At 56.4% G+C, this 20,424-nt stretch overlaps 1 protein-coding gene across 8 annotated transcripts; it reads right to left on the bottom strand.

The window, feature by feature from the left end:
- Positions 1-656: 656 nt before the first annotated feature.
- AIFM3 (apoptosis inducing factor mitochondria associated 3) lies at positions 657-15,103 on the bottom strand. 8 transcript variants are annotated; one of them, XM_054592854.1, is made up of 22 exons: positions 15,055-15,098; positions 13,600-13,727; positions 12,741-12,881; positions 12,284-12,455; positions 8,045-8,258; positions 7,728-7,837; positions 7,361-7,470; positions 7,218-7,262; positions 6,891-6,987; positions 6,703-6,815; positions 6,362-6,448; positions 5,834-5,925; positions 5,592-5,722; positions 5,376-5,491; positions 5,215-5,286; positions 5,058-5,121; positions 4,418-4,494; positions 4,198-4,315; positions 2,869-2,967; positions 2,506-2,581; positions 1,876-1,980; positions 1,165-1,255 (listed from the first exon to the last, which is right to left on the bottom strand). In XM_054592854.1, the coding sequence occupies exons 4-22, from the start codon at positions 12,312-12,314 to the stop codon at positions 1,165-1,167; spliced, it is 1,848 nt and encodes a 615-aa protein (XP_054448829.1). In that variant the 5' UTR covers positions 12,315-12,455; positions 12,741-12,881; positions 13,600-13,727; positions 15,055-15,098. The 8 variants fall into 8 exon arrangements, 7 of the variants coding, with proteins under 7 accessions (XP_054448832.1, XP_054448833.1, XP_054448829.1 ...); XM_054592857.1 differs by lacking the exons at positions 12,741-12,881; positions 13,600-13,727 and adding an exon at positions 657-1,009 and having other exon boundaries at positions 1,235-1,255; positions 15,055-15,103; XM_054592853.1 differs by lacking the exon at positions 12,741-12,881.
- Positions 15,104-20,424: the final 5,321 nt, after the last annotated feature.

Below are 20,424 nucleotides of genomic sequence, written 5' to 3'. Positions count from 1 at the left end.
CAAGCCGCCAGATCGGCCACCGTTCCCGGCATGCCGTGTCTGAGCGGGGCTCGGCCGGGACCGTCCGCCGCTTCCGGGATCCCAGGTGGAGGGTTCCGAGCTCGCAGCAGAGGCCTCCGCCGGCAGCCCATCCCCTTCCTGCTCGGGCCCCCGGCCCGAAGCCCTGGCGTCTGCCCCCGGTGTTATTTATTGGCTGAGAGGCAGCGTGGTGCAGAGGTTCTGTATTCTCATTTGTACTTTATAGCAGACGCTCAGTTTCTTCACCTGCGATACGTGGATTCAGGAAGCTCTGGCTGCCTTGAGAAGCGTGAGGTCTGTTTCCAGACCTAGCTCCTACAGCCCTAAGTGGGTAAATGCCCCCAAACTGCCAGAGAAGTGCTGTCTCTGAGCCCTGAAGAAGCACGTCCTGTCTCAAGCCCTTTGCACCTGCCGTCTCCTCTACTTGGAATGCCCTTCCTTCAAAATCTAGATCCTAGACTGGTTGGAGAAGCCCTTCCTAACCCCCCAGGGGGCAGAATCTGTTGCTCCCTCCGCTGGGCATTCAGTGATGGAGGACTGAGCAGTCTGAGGTTGTGCTTGTTTCCCTGTCTACGTTCTCCCTCATGAATGTTTGTCCAATTACAATGGAAGTCACACAGATCTGCAAATGTGTGCGTTTTAATTTTGAGATAATGTCTAATATGTTGCAAGGTCCTACAGGGGACCAGTCCCAATAGAGGGAGACGAGGCAGGGCCTTTCCCACCTCCACTACCAAATGTGGGTGGCAGTCCAGGCCTTGGGTGGTGAGCATCGCTTGGAAGCAGTAGAGGTGTCTCTGGAGGTGAGCCAGGCAGCTGATGACAAGCACTAGGAGGACTCAGGTTCTGCCCTGGGGGATCCTGGGAAATTGGAGGTTGGCACCTGTCCCCAGGGCTTGGCCTCTGTCCCTGGTGCACCAGCATGCCTGCTTAAGTCTGCTGCATGCAAGCTCAGGATCCTTTCCCCGTGAGCCAGGACATGTCGCCAGTCCTGCGGAAATGAAGGGAGGAAGAGTCAGGGCAGAAGAGAGCAGTCTCCCCTCTCAGCACCATGAGCAGCTCGCCCTTGAGGATGGCAGGGGCCTGCTCTGTGCCAGTCCCTGGTGCCCAGCAGGGATGTGTACTTGGGCAAAGGGGGAAAAACCATCAGGTGCAGACTCTGGGCTGAGATGGGAAAGGCTCAGAATAGTCAGCAGGAAGGACAGGACACACGTACTTGCTGTGCAGCAGAAACAGCCTTTGCGAGGGCAAGAGAGAGAGACAGAGAAGGCCAGGGAAGAGCATGTCATTTATGCCCCCTCTTAGTTCTTCATTGTTTCTAGCCTGAGACCTACCCCCATACCATGGCCTCCAGGCTTTTCCCAGTCCCTGGGGTGCTTTGCAGGCAGGTAAGGCCCACAGGGGGACTCCCATTGACACCATGCTGGGATGAGGATAATGACTGGTGTCCAGTGTCTCCCAGACCCCAAACAACCACCCCACACCTCTGTGCAGGGCAACCCCAGGGCCATCACTGGCTGCATTCCCCCAACTGGCTTCTTCCAGGCTCAACATTACCCTGTCCAGTCAGAGGTCCCAGGCTCAGTGATTGCCCAAACAGTGCGCCTTCACCCCTCCCCACAGCACTGGCCCTGCCTTGGGACATGGCCCCTTCTCCTTCAGTCTCCCAAGAGCACATATAACCAGCCCACTCCCAAATCACAACCGATATCCCACAGAGCACCATACTGATGGAGACCAAGAGTAGGGGGACTGGCCCTGTAGGGCTGTGAGGCAGCTGACTACCATGGGAAGGGTGAGCCAGTCCTTCGGTAGACTTCTTGCTCCCTGTCCCAGGCCTCCAATGCCCACACTCACTCCACTTCCCGCTTCCGGATGGTACGGCCCGAGGCCAGCACCTCAGCCACCTTGGACACGATAGGATCATAGTTCATGCTGGCCACAGCGATCACCTCGTCGCCTCTGCAGGGAGAGCATGGCTGAGTCTGGTGACTGCCCAGCAGTGGCCCCTCTTCTTGGAGACCCTGACATGCTCCTGTCCACCAGAGACCCAGGAAGGAATCTTACCCAGAACAACAGGAATGTCCTGTGCACCCAACCCTTCTTGCTTTGCACTTTAGCCCAGCATGGGCTTCAGGCTCCTGTGGGACCTCCATGGAGGTTCCAGCCACACTCCTCACTGGGGTTCAGGCTTCTGTCCTGGCATTCCCACTCTCTGTGTGACTTTCCTCAGTGTAAATGCGGGCTGTCAACACCCACCTCAAAGAACTGTGCTGACGATAAAATGTCCTGCCTCAGTGTGTGGCAGCTGGAGTAATCACCGCCCCATCTCCTCACCTCTCCTCAGTGGTGTCTCCTGCCTAGCTTGTTCCTGCGCCACTCAGTCTACCTTTCAGATAAGACTGAGCAAGGCTTCTCTGGGATGAGTTCCCCCTGCCGACTGAGCTCTTGCTGTTTCGTGCCCCTGCTCCACCCCGTTGCTCTCACTTGGTGTAAAAAGCCACGAACTTCAGCTCCTCCAGGTCCCCTTGGATGATGACGTCGTCGAAGCCTTCTCCGTACCCTGTGGGCCAGGCAGGGGAGCAGCGCCCACGCGAGCTCAGCAAAAGGGATGGGACTCCATTGGGTCAGTGTCCTGTATCTTCCTAACTGCCCCCTGTACCCCTCTCCAGGCCTAGCTCTCTTGGCCCTTTTATGTAGCCCTTGGCCCTGGCCCTAGTGAGTGCTTTACTGCTTTCTATAGTTGTCGTGGCCCCGCCCCTAGGATGCTCATAGCCCCGCCCCAACTCCAAGCCCCACCTCCGCACTCTGGTAACACCTTAGCCCCGCCCCTTCCCGAGGTTCAGTTACCGGCGTAGCGCAGGCTTTTGCCGAACATGGCTGTCCACAGGTAGGGCACGGTGCTGATCTCTGCCTCCTGCGCCAACATGTTCTGGGCCGCCACGCGCCCTGCAGGACCCAGAATACTGAAAGCTCCGACCCTAGACCGCATCTCCCCTATACTGCCTGCTTCCGGCTCTCTGGGACTCCTCATACGTGGGGTTACTTCTTGCCTCCCCAGAAGTCAAGAGGCACACTACTGTGCAGCCCACTGCCCAAGCTTGGTTGCAGCCGATCGGTACAGAGGGGGACACCTAGCTCAACGCTGGCCACTTAGACTGCTTCTCTGGAGAATTTGAATGAAGTGCCCTGGGTCTGGAAGGTGGGCTTCTTGGGGATGTGGGCCTGTTGAGCCATCTCAGGTGTGCACACAGACAACTAATAAGACACATCAGGTCTGGAGAGGGAGGCAAGAGAGCAGGCATAAATAACCCGGAAGCAGACATGACAGCCACACCAAGGGCCCCAGAGAGAATAGCGTGGCACAGCTTCCTAGTTCATGAAGCCCCACCCCCCATCCTTCCATTAAATGTTAATTGCACTGACCAATAGCCTTTGCTTCTTAAAACCTAGCACGAACCTCAGACCTTGGGTCTAAACAGAAATTGGTACCAGGAGTGAGGTTTCAGGCGGCAGAGGCTCAGATAACATGAAGGCAGAGGGGAGGGAAGGTGCATGCAGGGAGTCTAGGGTCCTCCCTGTAAGGCAGCTAACTTGCTGGCACCTGCAGCTCAGGGGCCCAGACCAGGGGTGTACAGTGAGCACATCTTCAGAGGCTTGGTGAGGGGGGAAATCTCTTCCTCAGAGAGCACCACAGTTTCCCCACTGAGCCCCAGGTTCCCAAGCCCAGATGGCCACCTCCCAGGGGCCTGCATGAGGCATCTGGATTCCCAGCCAATCAAGTGGCCCAAGGGAGACAGCGGCCCTGAGTGGGGAGCTGGCCCATGTCCTACTAAATCCCCCTTTCTCTCCCTGGTGCATGTGTGCCTTTGAGTACAAAAGAAGAGACGAGGCTACTGGAAGGACAAGTGGGGGTGGGGCCCTGTAGCGGCTGGATGGGGTGTCCAGAGGGCACAGGTGGGAGGTCTCTGGAGATGGGCCACACACGCAAGCCTTGCTCTGTGACCTGCCTTGACGATCATCTGGATGAGGCTGACCCAGACAGGCCACCACAGAGCTTTGAATGGTTCTGCAGCCAGCAACCAGGACCCAAGGCCAGCAACCGAGGGATGGGCCTGGGGGAGGCCGAGATCCTGAGACAGCCTCCCCGCCCTTATCCTGCCGTGGGGCTGGCCATACCCTGGGCATGAGCCATCTGCCAGTGTGGGATGTTCACTTTCCGATTGTTCCTCCAGGCCAAGGGGAAGGTGACAGCGTCGCCTGCTGCAAACACGCCTGGGACGTTGGTCTGCATCATCTGTGAGGAAAGGGTCCAGGACTCCGTGGGTGGGAAGGGGGCCCTGGTCTGGACTTCTCATTGCCCCCAGCCAGGTACCCTTCCCACCCTACCAAGCCCCACCTTGTTGACAGGGATGAAGCCTCGGGAATCCAGACTGATGCCGCTCTGCCTCAGGAAGCCCGTGGAGGGTACCGCACCTGACAGAATGGGGCCACTGTGTTCACTTCTCTCATCTCATTGTTCTGCATGACCCACACCCTTCACTTCCACAGCCCAGGCCCAGACTGACCATCCAATGGGCTGCATACCTGCAGCCTTTGTGTGTCCTGTCGCCCTGCCTGGACCCCCACACACTTGTGTCTCCCATTACGCCTCAGGTATTGTCGCCTCTGAGAAGCGGTCAAGGATGCCCCCTGATGGGGGTGGGCATACCATACCACCCCAGCCTCTGTGCCGCCACCTCCTAGCTCTGTTCCTCCCCAGACTGGTACCTCAACTGGATCAGGGGCCGGTGAGGGGCATGTTTGTGTTGTGCAGCCCTCACAGTCAGGCCACGGAGTCAAGTATGCATGGGCAATGGCCACCGGGAGCACCTTCCATGCCAGGCCCTGGCCAAGCCCAGGGCACGCATTCCCCAACAGCCCTCTGAAGTAGGTACAGTTGTGGTCCCCATCTGACAGATGTAAAAACTGAGGCTCAGGGAAGGGGAGGGACTGACCTAAGGTTCTGCTCATTCACATCCGCCTGCCCAGCCACTCACCAATGCCCACCACACAGATGTCTGCCCGCACTACCTTGCTGCTCTTCAGCACGACCTCCTTCAGCTGTAGGGGGCAGGCAAATGAGCAGTTGGGCCCAGTTCCTGGGCACAGGGGAGAGGGGACAGAGAGTGGCAGTGGGTGGGGAGAAGGGCCCACCTTTCCCTCCTGGGCCCGCAGCTCTGACACCTCTGTCTGCATGTAGAACTTGACCCGGTTGTTCTCAAACATCTGTCAGGGCAAGTGGGCAGTGGGCAGTGGGTGAGAACCTGGCAGAGACTGGGCTGGTTCCGAGGGGCTGGGGAACAGTGTGGGCTCACCTTCATGAGGGCACGGCCCACGCGCTCCCCCAGGAACCTCCTGAAGGGAGTCTCCTCCAGCTCCACCACGGACACTGAGTGGGCCTTCTCGGTCAGATAGGCAGCCACCTCCATCCCTGCGCCAGGGTTGTGGGCAGCAGGCTGGCACCCTGTACCTCCCAGAACCAGTAAAGCCTCGGGATTGGCCTCCCCACCCCTGCATTCACAGCTGCTCACCTAGGAAGCCGGCTCCCACGACCACTGTGTTACGGCCCCGAGCCAGCCTCACCACGCGATTGGCATCCTCAGGTGTCCGGATGGTGAACACGTTCTCCACCTCTTTGCCTTTGCAGCTCAGGGTCTTAGGGCTGAGACACAGGCGGTGTCAGCGAGGGGCTCCTAGCACCCTAAGCCCTCCCGTCCTGGCCAGTGCCCTGCCCGGTGTCCAACAGAGGGCAGCAGGGGAGTCACCCTCCCACCTGCTCCCTGGTGCCAGCAGAAGCTTGCTGTACTCCAGCTTGAAGCCGTCCTTGAACACGACCTTCTTGTTTCTCACATCCACTGTGACCACCTGCAATCCCCACCAGGCAGAGCGTGGACCTGGGCCTGGCCACCCATGCCCACGCCCTGCAGTATGCCCAGAGCCCGGCCAGACCCTCTAAGCAGCTCAGTGGGGCTTTCCCTGATACCTGGTTGTCCTTCCTCTCCCAAGTGGCGATTCTTCCTCGCTCTTTAAGCTTCAGACATCACCTTGCCCTCAAAGCCCTCCTTATACTCCCAAGTCCCACCAGGTTCTCCCATCTGAACCTCGAACAAATCATCCATGTCCCTACACACTTGGGCTATGCATATGCCCATGACCCTACCAAGAAGATCCAGTGCAGACTCCCAGGCCAGGGGCACCCCCAAGTGCCTGGGCAGCAAGGCCAGGAGGGCAGAGCACACCCACATCTTCAGGAGCCTACACATTCTCACGCCCTTCATGGTTCCCCAGCTTTGTCCTCTACCTGGGCCTCGGTGAGCACCTCGATGCCATAGGCTCGGAAAAACTCCTTGGGCCTCAGGGCCAGCTGCTCAGGCTGGGCGTCCAGGGACTGTGGGAGAGAGCCAGCTTGAGGTGGAGCCAAGCAGCCATGGTTCCACTTTGCAACAGAGGACCTGGAGCCCAGGGAGGGTGGAGCCAGCCCCAGGTCACACAGGAGCTGCAGGACAGAACTCAGCAAGCCCAGATCTTCAAACTCCAGGCCATGACATGAGTGGAGAGGTCAGCTGGCCAGACCCCCCAACAGGCAGCAGCTTGACTGCACACACAGGGACAGAGCCCTGCCTCCACTCACCACCCTCCCACCTTGCTGAGCTTGGGCCGGTCGTAGGGGAGGTGCCGGTCCAGTGTGCATAGGACGATCCTATCTGAGAAGCCCTCTTGCCGCAGGGTCTCTGCACACACCAAGCCTGCTGCGCCTGAGGGGAGGGGGCTGTGGGTCAGGGGCCACTTCTCCCCCATCCCATCCTGCCTCTCATTTCCCCATCACCAACCTGCGCCCACAATCAGCACATTGGTGCTGCCGCTGTGACCAGCACTTGGAGAGATGCACTTGGCCATCACCTTGGTCCTTCGCTGCAGCTGCAAGGCCTAGGCGTTGCCAGAGAGTGGGGGAGCAGCTGGGAGCTGGGCTCGTAGTCAACCTCCCTCTGCCATAATCCCAGCAGTCCAGCCTCCTCCCCACCAGGCACCCTTCACTCTGCTCCCCAGCCACACTCACCGGACTCCCTCCCACCACAGAACGTTGCATATGCTGTTCCCTGGACCCAGATGCCCTCTTTGGCTTTCCCTTTTACCAGAGCCCCAAGCCACCTCCTCACCTGCTTGCTGGCCCGGACATACACCTTCTCCTTCTCAATCTTCACCTGCAAGTGCTGTGGTGCTCAGAACCAGGCTTTAGGGGGCGCTCCAGGCCCTGGCCCTGTAGCCCCAGGCTCCCACTCCACCACACACCCAGCCCCACCTGGAACTTGTGCAGACTGTCCAGGCCAGGGAAGTCCTCCAGGTCCCCAGTGCTGATGTTGAAGCAGGCACCATGCCAGGGGCAGCGCACCCGGCCACGGGACAGTACACCTGGGAGGGCGCAGTGCTGAGCTGGGGTTATCTGCAAGAGTCCCTCTCCAAGGATTCCTGTGTCCCGGGACCTGCTGGCCCTTCCACATAGCCCCAGAGACCCCACCCCCAAACCCCATCAAAAGATGAGGAACTGGAGGTCCAGGAAGGAGCCAGGCTGGGCTGGGACCTGGTGGAGCTGGGGCTTGATGGTGCAGTGGCCAAGCCCGCTTCAGGAAGGCATGCCCCCACCTCCCCTGTGCACCCGGACAACTCACCTTTCACCAGGGGTGCACCATAGTGTGGACACTTGTGGCCCAGGGCATGGAACTCCCCATTGTCCTTCACCAGCAACACTTTCCCCCAGCCCAGCTCCACTTCCCGCATCCTGGGGAGGAGCTGCATTCAGAAGTCGGCCAGGCCAGACGTGAGGCACCACCTCCTCCCAGATTCCAGCCTTCTGGGGACCAGGCCCCGACCAGCAGAAGCCACAAAGGCAGTAGCCAGGATGGCTAGCCATGGGCCCCTTATCTGTGCCTTACGCTTGCCCTCCCACCTTGGGCCCTCTGACCCCTGTACCAGGCCCAGCACCCACTGGCCATTCTCGAGGTCCTTGACATGACAGACGGCAGCCTCCACACAGTCCTGAGCGCCAGGGTAGGGGTGAGGGGCGGGCAGGCGCTCCTCTGAGTGAAAGTGGCGGGCAGTGCCATTGCCCTGGTAGGCCCGGGGGCTGCTCTTCCCACTGGCCGACAGCTCCTCCTTGCCCCGCTCCTTCTCCGGCAGCACCACCTCGATCTTGAGTTCCACTGCGGGCAGATGGGGGGCACCGTGAGCCCCTCCACCCGCCCACACCCTCAACCACCCCAGAAGCTCTGTCAGGGCCTGATCTTTTAAGTGCGGTTCTCCCTTATGCCCGGACCTTTCCAGAAAGCCACCAGCACTACCATCAAAGATCCTTAAAACAGACAGGAAGAGGGCAGGGGCAGCAGGGATGGGCACTGGGTGGGCTTGAATTGCTTTCTGCATGATTTTATATCAATAACAAAATTAGTGAGGAGAGCACAGACGAAGCTCCTTCAACCCTGAAATTGCCCTTCCTCCAGGAATGTGTGTGGAGGAAAGAGCCCTGGCGCCCTGAGTCGTGATCTGACTCCAAGGGCATGGTCCTCCACGGATTAAAATGACACCCCTGTAGGATCAGGGGCATCTTTAGGGTCTGACTCAAGTGAGAATAGGGCATCTCAAATGGGTGTAGCTCAGATCCTGGCCGGTGAACCTGAGTGATGGGAAATCAAGGTTTCAATGTTCTATGCTTGCAACTTTCTCATAGGTTTAACATTTTTTTCAAAATTAAAAAAAAAAAAAAAAAAAAAAAGCCCTGGCCAGATAGCTCAGTTGGTTAGAGCGTCATCCCAATGCACCAAGGGAGTAGCTTCGATCCCGGGTCAGGGCACATACAAGAATCAACCAACAAATGCAATAAATAAGTGGAACAACAAATCAATGTTTCTCTTTCTCCCTTCCTCTCTCTCTAATACCAAAAAACAATTTTTTGAAAGGGTACCCAACTTAATTTCAACTTCTTAAAATAGCTATTCTCACCAGTTTGAGAATCCTTCAGCATTTACCAAGCACTGGTTTTTCAGCATCTTCATGTGCATGGGTCTGGAGCCTTGGGGGTAACCCACCCAGGGGAGTGCATGTGGACAAAGCAGACAGGGCACAGCACCCCCCACCCCCAAACCCACCTCCACACAGAAGACACTTTCCCCACCTGCCCATGGGGGGAGTTCTAGGGGGGAGTTAGCCGGAGAGTATCATTTTCTTCTTTATACTTTTCCACATTTTCCAAATTCCCTACAATGTGCCTGGGGTATTTTTCTAATTAGAAGGGAACAATAAACAGAATCTTGAGCAGCGATAATCCGGCCTCCTGGGTGGCTGCTGTAGGGAGGAAGGCTGAATGATGGAAACTAAGTCCCTGGCACAGCATGGGCCAATGAGGGAGCAGGAGGTGCCTCTCCCAACTCCCAAGGCACCAGAGGTCCCAGGCATCTCCCAGCTTCACCTCTCATCCCCTCCTCCTCAAACCTGACCGTCCAGGAGCAAAGAACCCAGAGTCACACCTCCCGGCCTTGGCCTATGCAGTTCCCTTGGCCCAGGCTACCATCCCTCCTGGCCCTGGCTAACTCCTGCCCCTCCACCCAGACACAGCTCAGGTGTTGCCTCCCCCACGCTGCCCAGCTCCTGCATGTCCCTCATCTCATGCCGTGCTAATCCCCTCCCCATGCCTGGCAGCCTGGGGGACAGCCCTCCCATCCTTCCAGCCCCCAGCTCAGGCACCGCAGGGGCGAAGGTCCACTCCATGACTCCAGCTGCGCAGGAGGGGCACCTGAGCACACCACATGCTGAAGCGGTTGTGTCAGGTGCAGGGGGGGTTATGGGTGGAGTGGATTTTCCCCTTCATTTTCCACACTTTATGTAATAGTGTTAGAATGTTTTCAGAAGAATTAAAAAGAAAAATACTTTGGACTCAGCTGACATCAGCTATGTGAGCTTTAGAGAGGGAGCTCAAAAGAACAGCCTGGCAGGGGCCCATATAACAGCAAAGCCAGACTGTTTTCATCGTCCATCTCCTTCCAGAAGGCCCTGCCAGATGCAGTCTAACTGGAAACCATTAAGTCAGGAGCAGAGGTGGGAAGGAGAATGGGGAGGAGGGTCTCTGCTCAGTCAAAGAACCAAAGCAACTCCAACTCCATGGTTCCCAGCTGCCCACCGGACCACGGACCCCTGCCTTAGCCCCTTTGGGCAGATGCCCTTGTTATAAAACAGAGAGAAGAATATCTACCTCTTTGGTGACACAGTGAATGCTGAAGGAGATCATACATGCAACCCAGAGCAGAAGCTCAACAGATGAAGTTGGGTAATAAGGTTTGATTGGTTAGTTCTGAGCTTCCTGGCAGCCATGATGAAGAGGGAAAGCCTTTAGGTAGCACTTGTGGCCTAATAAAAGGCAGGTGACCAGATACCAGGAGAGGTGCACCTCCTCCCAGCTCTGAGCTTTAGTAAGAGTCTGGCCTGGAGCACTTTCTGTAAGGAACACAGTGCTGCTGAAGCATGGGGAGTGGGGAGGGAGCTCAGGAAGTATATGCTGACGTGCTCAAAGCCACAGAATGGAGCAAGGTAGAAAGTGAGGAATTTGCACAAAGATCTTCTATTTGCTCTGGTTTCCCTGTGGTCCCTTCTGACTTCAGCTGAACCCTCGTGGTCAAATGCTCTCACTCCCACACCTTGAAATCCCCTGAGCCTCACCCCTGACCTGCCCAGGATGTGTGCCTGGGGTCTGAGCGCCTGCCCTCCTGCCATATTCCCACAGGGGAGTCCTGGCTGCAGACAGCCTAGCCCCAAAAGAGGACATAATAATGTTTTGCAAGTGCTGCCTACGTGCCAGACCATGTGCCAAGCACTACAGCCTATACAGGGTGTACAATTAACCCCATTTTATAAGTGAGAACTCAGAGACTCAGAAAGGTGAAGCCACCTGCCCAGTCACATACCCAGGAAGGGAGGCTGGATTTGAACTGAAGAGGCCAAGTTTTTAGCATTTCCTCTGGTGTGGTGAGTGTGATCAGCCCCTATACTAGGAGCCAGGGGTCCCAGGCAAGCCAGCCCTTTGCATTCCTTTAAAGAAGAAAGTGACATCTTCTGCCCAGAGCCTCCTGCCAGCTGGGGACAGCCTGCATCCTCCTGCCCCAGTGCTGATGGGGGAAGGCTGAGGTCAAGAAAGTGGATATCATTTGCCCAGGTCGTACATGTAGGCAGGGAGGGTGGTGGGATCTGGCCCAAGGCTGAGTGTCCACAGCACAGGAGTGATGGGGGAGCAGGTGTGGGTGAGTCCCTCTGCCTGGCAGGGCATCACGCATCTCCTCTTGCCCCCAAGTTCCCCCTCAGACCCAGGAAAAGGAGAAAAGTCTCAAGCGTTCTAAGGTAATGGAGCCGATGGGTATCAGGTAAGGGGAGCTGGGGCGAGCCAAACTGGGCAGGGTGGCCTGGACGGGGTGGGTGGGGCGCTGACTGGGCGCCAGAGAGGCCGCTCTCAGCCTCCTCGGTTTCTTCATCTGTGACATGCCTGCACTACCTTGCTTTCCTGGCATTGTGAGGATGGAAGAGGAAAAGGAGGCCCGGAAGGAGAGCCCAGCAGAGAAGAGTCACCAGTAGAGAGCAAACCCAGGCCTCCCCAGCACCCTAGAACACCTGCCAGCTCAGGGTGGGGATTTCCTGTACACATGGGAAAGTGTGTCCAGAGAGGCTGAGGAGGTGGCCCAAGGTCACACAGGGGTCAGAAAAGGTGGACAGGGCTGGGAGGGCTGGGACTTGTCCACTCCATTCTCACAGCAACTCTGAAAGGTCGGGTTCATTTGTAGAGAGGGAAAGTGAGGCTCAGAGAGATAACCTGGGTCACACAATGGCTGAGGGTCTCTGTCTTCAGTATCCCCTTCTCCGGTCCTAGGGGACAGAGCTGCCCTTCCCACCCTGTGGCAGGAGGAACCCTCCCTTCCCCTTTCCAAGATTCAGCTGCTGTTCCCATCACCAGCACCCAAAGCCCTAGATGAAGAGGAAGGGTCCCGGGAGGGGAGCCTGGCCCCAACCCCCTCCTGCCTGCAGCACATTAACATTCTCAGCAGCAGCAGAGGCTGCCACCCAGCCTGACCTACTTCGGAGGCAGTGGGGGAGGGGGAGGAGGAAGGTGGCAGAAGGAGGCCGGGGATGGAGAGCGGAGGGAAGGAGGGTGGAGAATGGAGGGAGAGGGAAGCAAAAGGAGAGGAGATACCTGGCTTGGGCTTGGAGAAGCAGCCTCCCATGGCGAGTGGCCCTCAGCTGGGCAGGAGGCAGGCGCACAGATGGTCGGCTGTGGGAGGCTAGAGTGCCCCTGGTGGGGCTGGACCCCCCACAACCCTTAGAAATGCTGGTGTCGCCATCCCAGCAGGAGCTGCCTTCAGGACCTGTGGGGGTGAGGGAAAGGGGGCATCAACAGGGATCAGGGCTCAGAGATAGATGCTGTGAGGGGAGGGTCTTCTGAAACAGGCCTGCGCTGGAGCTGGGTACTGCTACGTAAAGGGGAGCCAGACCCCAGAGAAAAAACGGGTCCCTGGGAGGAACCTCCCCTCCAGGCTCAGCACCCTCACTCCCCACTCCCACCTTTCCCGGGGCTGTACCCACCATCTGGGCAGCCCCTCAGCCAGACTTTTAGGTTCAGCCCCACAGCTGCCTTGTCCAGGAAATCTGACCTGATTTCTGCTGCCCCTTCAAAATCCTGGAGCCTGGGAGCCCTGGGACCCTCCTTTCTCCAGGGAGGCCACCATGGCTGGGGTCAAACCTCACATCCCCTTGGGCAGATCAGAGCCTTCCTGTCCTCCGGTTTCTCCTTCCTACAATGGGATGACATTTAGTTCTCTCTGGTCCCTGCACCCACCCTGGCTGCCAGCCCCTGGATACCCACCTCCTTCAAGGGCAGCCACTGCTTCTTGCTCCCAGCCCAGCAGTAGACCCAGCCTGCCAGGCCCTGGAAGGCAGGGCAAGGGGGCAGGGGTCCAGGAGGCAGCCCAACCTCCACCCCTTCTCCCAGTGTGAGCTGCCGCCAGGAGGGCTGGGGGGTGGGGCTGGGCCAGTACACTGGTCCCCAGGGAAACCCAGCTCCATGGTGAACAGAAGTGGGCAGCAAGCCCAAGCCTGGGCCTGGTTAGGTTGGGGGAAAGAGAGGCTAGGCACATAGTCCTGCCACAGACCATGCCCTGCAACCATGAGCTCCCCTCTACCTTCGCTCTACAGTTGCCCACCAGGCCCATGGTGCTGAGGTCATACCCAACAGCAGATGGAAAAACTGAGGGGCCAAGGACTTGCCAAGGTCAAGCAGCAGGTAAGGGCATCTTGTTGACCTCCCACCCCTCTCCCACTTTAGCTCCAAGAGGGGCAGGGACCCAAAAAGCCAGTGTATCTCTCTGTGGGAGGGGTCACCAGGTCAACAGAGAGATTGCCGCTGCCAAGGAGACCTCAAGGCTACAGGATGGGCCATACAGAAGGTGCAGCTTACAGACTGGACTTTGGAAGACCCAGGACAAAAGTTTAGCTGCCCTGTTTACAACTGACCTCCTCCCAGTCTATCCCACAGTCATCCCATTGGTTTCCTCTGGCAGCTCTTCCTGAAGTCTAACTTGAGGTGAGGCTGAGGCTCACTGGGTCAAGTCCAGATCCCAGCAAGGACCCTGGATGGGTACCTGAGAACAAGGGGGCCAAGAAGATAGGAGGAAAAGGTTGCGAAAGGACCATCTACTACCTGGCACTTGATCTTACCTGCCCTAGTGGTGCCCATTACAGGCCATGAGGCCATGGCACCCAAAAGCAACCTGGGCACACCCATGTTCTCTTCCCTACTATCTCCAAGGCAGGTCTGTAAAGCATGGCTACCACCTGCACTGCCTGTACCCTCCCTGGGCACAAGGGGGGCCCGCTCCAGATCCTGGCTTCACCACTAGCTGCCTGCCCACCTCTCCAGCCTGAACCACAGATCCCAGAAAAAGTGGGGCCTCAACTTGCCACCAGGTGTCTGCCTAGGCTGTTCCCTCCTATCCTAGGTGCCCAGGTGTCTGGACCCTTCAGAGCCTTAGGCCTGGAAACAGATTTGCTGGGGACTGAATCTTCTCCAGGCCTGCTCCAGGCCTACTGTGTGTTAAGCCAGCTTGGCGCCCTCCTGCCTCCCGCAGGCCCAGACGCCTCCACTCAAAGGTAAAAGTCCTTGCCAGGGGCATGACAGGCGAGGACCCCAAGTTTTTTTTGCAGAGTGATGTCCTTTGCTTGCAAGCTGCCCAATGCCAAAAAAACTGTAACAGTACCTGAGTGTTAACTACCCACTAGGAACCCCGTGTCCTGTCCTAGACCTCCCTCCCAGGGCCCCAGCTGGTGTTTGCTGGGGAGGAAGCTCTCCTCACTCCTCTGTACAGCCCTTCTTTCCTCCTGGTCCCACTCTGCACCAAGGGTCACATGGGTCCTTCCATACCCACCATGGGAAGCTCCTGCCCGGCTCAGGCCCTCGGTGGCTTCCAGCCTAACTCTGGATGGCATCCGAGCTCCTCAGCCAGGCATTCGAGTTTGGGGTCCTAGAGGTCCTCACCTCCTCCCCCATGGAGCTCAAGCGCAAACCTTTTGTGCACTCTCCCTGCCTTTGCACGTGCAGTTCCTTTATCTGAGATGCCCTTTCAAACAGCCCTTAGGCACCGTCCAGGTACCCCCACCAGACCGGGTGGCCCAGGAAGGGAGAATGCCACACAGTAGGTCTGTGCAGCAAGCCGGGGAGGGCCAGCAGGGGAGAGAAGAAGGGAGAGGGGCACTCCCGCCCCAGCCTGTCTTGCCCCCCCCGCCCCGTCCCCCCCCGCAACCGACCGCCGACCCCCAGCTCCCAGAGCGCTGGCTCCAAGTCCGAGATCCGAGAGCGCGCACCCCAGCCCGGAGTACAGAGGCTGCAGGGCAGGAACCCGGAGGCAGAGGCGGGGTGGTGGGGTTGTGCTGTCGGGTACGGGGTCCCGGGAGCCGGGAGCGGGCGCTCACCTAGGCTGGGCGCGGGCGTCCGCTCCGGAGCCGCTCGGGACCGCGGCCGGGAGGGGCGGGGGTGAAGAGGGCGGGGAGGAGGAGCAGGCGGGGGCAGGGCAGGCGCTGCGGCGACACTGCGGCCCGGGAGCCAGCGCGCTCAGCCCCGCCCCGCCGGGCGGTGCAGGTTGGACCTGTCCCGGGTCAGGGGTCGGCCGTCGGCCTTGGAGTTCGGATGCGGATCGCGGCGTTTGGGGAGGCAGCCAAGGGCCCTTCTGGCCGTGGGCGCTTTGGCTGCTTCTGGGAGCCTTGGCATCCTTGCGACCCCCAAGGGACGCCAAACTGACGCGCGCTCCGGGTCTGATTCTTTTTCCTTTTTCTCCCCACTGTCTTCGAACCATCCGTAGGCTGCATGGGGGAAGTTGAATCACCCGGAAAAACCTCTCCAAAAAAGAAAACTCAAATCACTCCCACCTGCTCTCCAGACACTTTGATGGTCTTTGGGCGTTCAGTCTTCCCAGGTCTCTTAGCTCCTTCCCTTCCCTCTCCCCTCACACAGTTCTACGTTCTATTTTAATTTCTATTTTATTACATTTTCTCTTTCCCACCTGTTATTATACCAGAACTTCCTGGGTCCCCATAAATCCTGATGCACCTTGGTGTTATGTCCCTTCCTCCAGGAAGCCCTCCCTGACCAACATCCCCAGACTCCATCAGGACCTGATATGACTCCTGGGCCTCAGTGTTTTATTGTCCCGACCTCCAGATCCTTGACCAGCAAACTGGAATTCAGTGACTATGTGGGAAATGAATAAATGACACATTCCAGAGAAGTGATGTCACATCTATCACTAAACATATCAGGGCCCACCAACTCTGTTGTCCTATTATTGTTCCTTTGGTGGCTTGAGTTCGGTCATTTTTTTCTGCTTCTTCCCTTTCTTGGCCTTGCTCTCCTGTAAGGATGACAATAAGAGGGCAGTAACAGTCCTTTAATTATGCCACATCTCGCCTGGAGGGGGCAGCACAAATCCCCTCTTCCCTCATTTTACTGATGGGCAAGCTCCAAGGCTGAGTCTCACCTAGGGGCAGGACCAGGGCTTGTGCAGGTCACACTCACACAGGTGGGTGTGGGGTCCAGGCCTGGTGGGGGACATGTGGCTCTGTTCAGGCCATCCCTTTGCGGCCATGTGTGGTTTTTACCGTTTGATTGTTGCCACTACCACAGGAGAGGCCCATCTCTGAGCAGATGGCATTGCTTGGGCCTGGTGTCCTTGACCACCAAACAGCCGGCCCCCATTCTATATATGTGCTGACCTTGCCAACCCCTCACCCCACTCCCCACCCTCCATCCAGGAAGACAGTATGTCTCATAGTCATGGCTGTGGCTTCACATGCATTTATTACTTTAATATGTACAACAGCCTCAGGAAAAAGTTTCTCTTTGTATCATCTCCATTTTACAGGTGGGGAAACTGAGGTTCAGAGAGGTTAGGGGCTCCCCAAGGCCACATAGCTGGTGAGTGGCCGAGCACAGACTTGAATCCTGGCAGGCTGGATAGGCAGTGCTGGGCTTACAATATGGAAGGGTGGGAGTTGGATGGGAGAGGCCTTCCAGGCTCAGCCAAGGCCTCAGGGTCTCTGGTACAGAGTTCAAGTCCTGCTCTGTGAACCTTTCAATTAGTGAACCCCTCAGCCCTAGGTTCCCCAGGAAACATGAGGGTAATTGCCTTGGCCCTGGGCTGGCTGGGGCTGCCTCCAGGACACCATGATGGGTGCAGAGCCAGGTGCTCATGTTGTGGGGTGGAGGCTGCAGATCTGGAGGTGCCAGAGATGAAATTTGGGGCATAGGTCAGCGTGGGGGCTGAGGTGGCCAAGAACTTGGGGAGATATTCTGACATGGGATGACTGTGGCCTTTACATGGGGGAGCCCATCATGGTGCTCTTTTCCCTGGGGATTGGGCTCAAGGCTCTGACTGCCCCATGGTAGGACACAAATGGCAAGATCCCCATGGAGCAAAAGCTAGAACTGGAGGTAGGCTAGGAGTGCTGTCTCATGTGGAGCCACTGGACTTTGGGGTGGTGCTCATGGAAAAGGGGATCCAAGGACACTCAGTAGGCTTCTGAGCCTTGGGTAGGTCCTGTCTAGTTTCAAAGATGATTCTGACAAGGTAATAGCATCCATCCCAGCAGCCTTGATAATACCTAATGGGACAACAGCAAAGAGGGAAATCAAGCTCTGGGTTCAGATGTAGTGAGGTGCCCTGGAATGGCTGGGATCCACCTAGACCAGCAGATACCCCAAAGGCAGGGTGTGGGTTGCTGAGGTATGAGAAGGTGGGTGACCTTTGCCCACGCCCCCAGCCCTGGAGTACCCCCACCACGCAGCAAGCTTGTCTCTGCCCTAGTTACATCTTCCTCCTCCTGTCAGTTTCCTTGTTCCCCATTCCCTTTAGCCTAGGGTCTCCCAGCCCAGTGTGCCGGATGGTCCTTTCTCAGTTGAAAAAATGAGGTAGTTGCAATGTCTAACATTGGGATTGCCGGGGGCGCCCCCTGGAGGCCAATTTGAAGGTCTGCAGGGCCCTCCCTGAGCTCCGGGCTTCTGAGGAAGAGGTTGAGAGCGCTGGCCTCTTTCCTGCTGACTTTCGTGGGTTTCCGGATTGAGAGACCTCAGTTTGACTAATGTCTCCAGAAAATGTTGGGTTGCTGACAAAGCACAGCCAACATCAAAGCTGAAGCCAGTTGTGTTGAGGAGCAAGAGGGTGAAGTGGTGCCCAGAGCTAAACAGTGACTTATTCATAGAAGATGGGAGAATGCTCAGGTTAGGTTAAGCTCCAGGGCAAGCCCCATCCCCAGCCGCATCCCTGACTCCCTAATTTGCTCTGGCTACTGCAGTCCAGCTTCTCCCCTGCTCCAGTTGGTTTGCACAGTCTGACCACCATGTTCCCAGTACCCTCTGGGTTCTCTCTGACTCTACCGAGCCCAGGTCTAGTTCCCCCAAACCCCTTTAAGTGTAGCCTGGGCCTGCCCCAAGTCGGGCCTGCACTGTCCTGTTCTCAGGCTCTGGGACTTCCAGTCCTCCTGAGGGGAGGGAAAGGTCAGGTCTTTACTAGGAGGCGACAGGAACTGAGAGACAGATGGACCAGTTGGAGTTCATCAAAGGAGAGGAGAGGGCATTCAGGCAGAAGTGTATGAGCAAAGGCAAGGAGATAAGGTGTCATGTTCTGGGGAATTCAGCGTGCCAATCCAGTCTGGCCTGAGTAGTGGGTTCTGGGCAGGAGTCCGGCATTGATGTCACCAGCCAGGAAGGAGTTGGGTAAGGGGTTTTCATCACATGTATCTTCAGGAATAAAACATACCAGCAGCTAGGAGTGACTCTGGACTAGAATGGAGAAGGGAGGCCCGGAGGGCAGGAGACACCTGGGGCAAGGACTGGGCCAGAGTCAGGCCAAGGCCTGGAGGGACCCTACCCCAGCAGCCTTTACTTAGACCCAAGGATTTTCCATCATCAAAAGATTGACAACTTTCCCAGACCCTAATGACAGATGGACTAACATAGGCTGCCTCATCCAGAGTGGAAGAACGGAATATTGTTTCACATTAAATAGCTGTCTACAGTTTTGTAAAGACACTATAGATATTTTCTTCAGATTTTTAAAATTTCATTTTTAGGAAGGGAAACATCAATGTGTGGTTGCCTCTCATGCGCTCCTTACTGGGGACCTGGCCTGCAACTCAGGCCTGTGCCCTAGACTGGGGGTTGAATCAGTGACCCTTTGGTTCACAGGCCAGCGATCCACTGAACCACACCAGCCAGGGCTAGGTATTTTCTCATACAGTGCTACCTGAAAGTGTGAACAGGCAATCCCTATAGAGGGTAGTCAACAGCTCTCAAAGTTGCAAATGCCCAGAGCCCACGACCCAGCAATCCCACTCTGAGGAACTTATTTGAAAGCATGACCACGAGGTTGGAAAGGACCTACATGTCTATCAATAGATGGATATAAATGAACGACAATACATCCATCTCATGGACTATTACACAGTGATGAAAAAGAACAAAGACTCATTACACCGATTCATAACAATCTCAGAGATTGGGGGAATAAAGCATAGTGCAGATGAATAAGTAATCTATGCTACCCACGTGCAGAGAAAACATTGAGTAAGTATATTTACAGATGTATTTTCTGGTATGTTATAATCTAAAAAGAGAAATATATAATAAACTGGATGGAAACAGGGAGGCTGTGGGGAGTAGAAAGGACAGACAGACCTTTCATCAGATACCCATTTTTCAAAAAAATGTTAATTTCCTGAATCCCACTCTAGACCTGCTGAGAATCTACATCTTTCTTTTAGAAAAGGTTTTGATTTTTTGAGAGAAGGGAAGGGAGGAGGAGGAGAGGAGAGAAACATCAATGTGTGGTTGTCCCTTGAGTGCTCCCAACTGGAGACCCAGCCCTCAACCCAGGCGTGTGTCCCGACTGGGAATCCAACTGGCAACCTTTTGATTCACAGGTCGGTACTCAATCCATTGAGCCACACTGGCCAGGGCAAATTCTGCAGAATCTTGAAGGTAGGAGTCAGGAAGCACCATAGTTCTATATAAATACAGGTTGGTATCACTTCCTGAAACTCATTTCTGGAGGTTTTACCACAAAATTTGGACCTCTCAGTACACATCCAAAGAGGCATGGAAACAGGGCTCTGCCTGAGGGGAGTCAGGGAAATCAGTGAGCCCCCAACACCTCAAGCTGTCTAGCTGAAGATCCCTTGAATTCATCAGGAGGCCCATACACAAACAGGAACACAGAGTGGTTTTAAAAAGGCAGACAGATGCCCTGGCTGGGTACCTCAGTTGGTTAGTGCATTGTCCTGATACATCAAGGTGTGGGTTTGCTCCCTGGTCAGGCCACATACAGGAATCAACCAGTGAATGCATAAATAAGCCAAACAACAAATTGATGCCTCTAAAGTCAATAAATACAAACTTAAAAGGTTAAAAAAAAAAAAAAAGGCAGCCAAAGAGGCATCATGCCCTCGTCTGGGATAGGGCTACTTGACTACTTGTTTTCTGTGACTTCTGCTTGAAACCATTCAACTCTGGCTAGCTCAACAAATGTTGAACAGAAGCCTTCAGGTATGTGTATCTATGAGGAAAAACATCCAAGTTCACCTTGGTGGCATATAGCATGGTAACTATTGCCTCATCCTCAGAAGGCCGAGAATAAGCGCCAGCTGCTCCTCTTCCATAGAGAGAACACACGGTGGGGAAGGGCTGATGCAAGACCCCATTCTATTCCGCGGTCAGCGGCAGGGCTGGGTTGCAGGACTCATCCTTGGTGAACTACCTGGTGTTTCACCAGGAACTGCTAGGGAGGCTGGTGG

This window comes from Pteronotus mesoamericanus, unplaced genomic scaffold, assembly GCF_021234165.1.
Source record: "Pteronotus mesoamericanus isolate MK-2021 breed Mesoamerican mustached bat unplaced genomic scaffold, CSHL_Meso_final scaffold_371, whole genome shotgun sequence".
Lineage (NCBI taxonomy): Eukaryota > Metazoa > Chordata > Mammalia > Chiroptera > Mormoopidae > Pteronotus > Pteronotus mesoamericanus.
The sequence above is the reverse complement of the archived record's forward strand: the minus strand, read 5'-3'. Positions and strand labels throughout refer to the sequence as shown.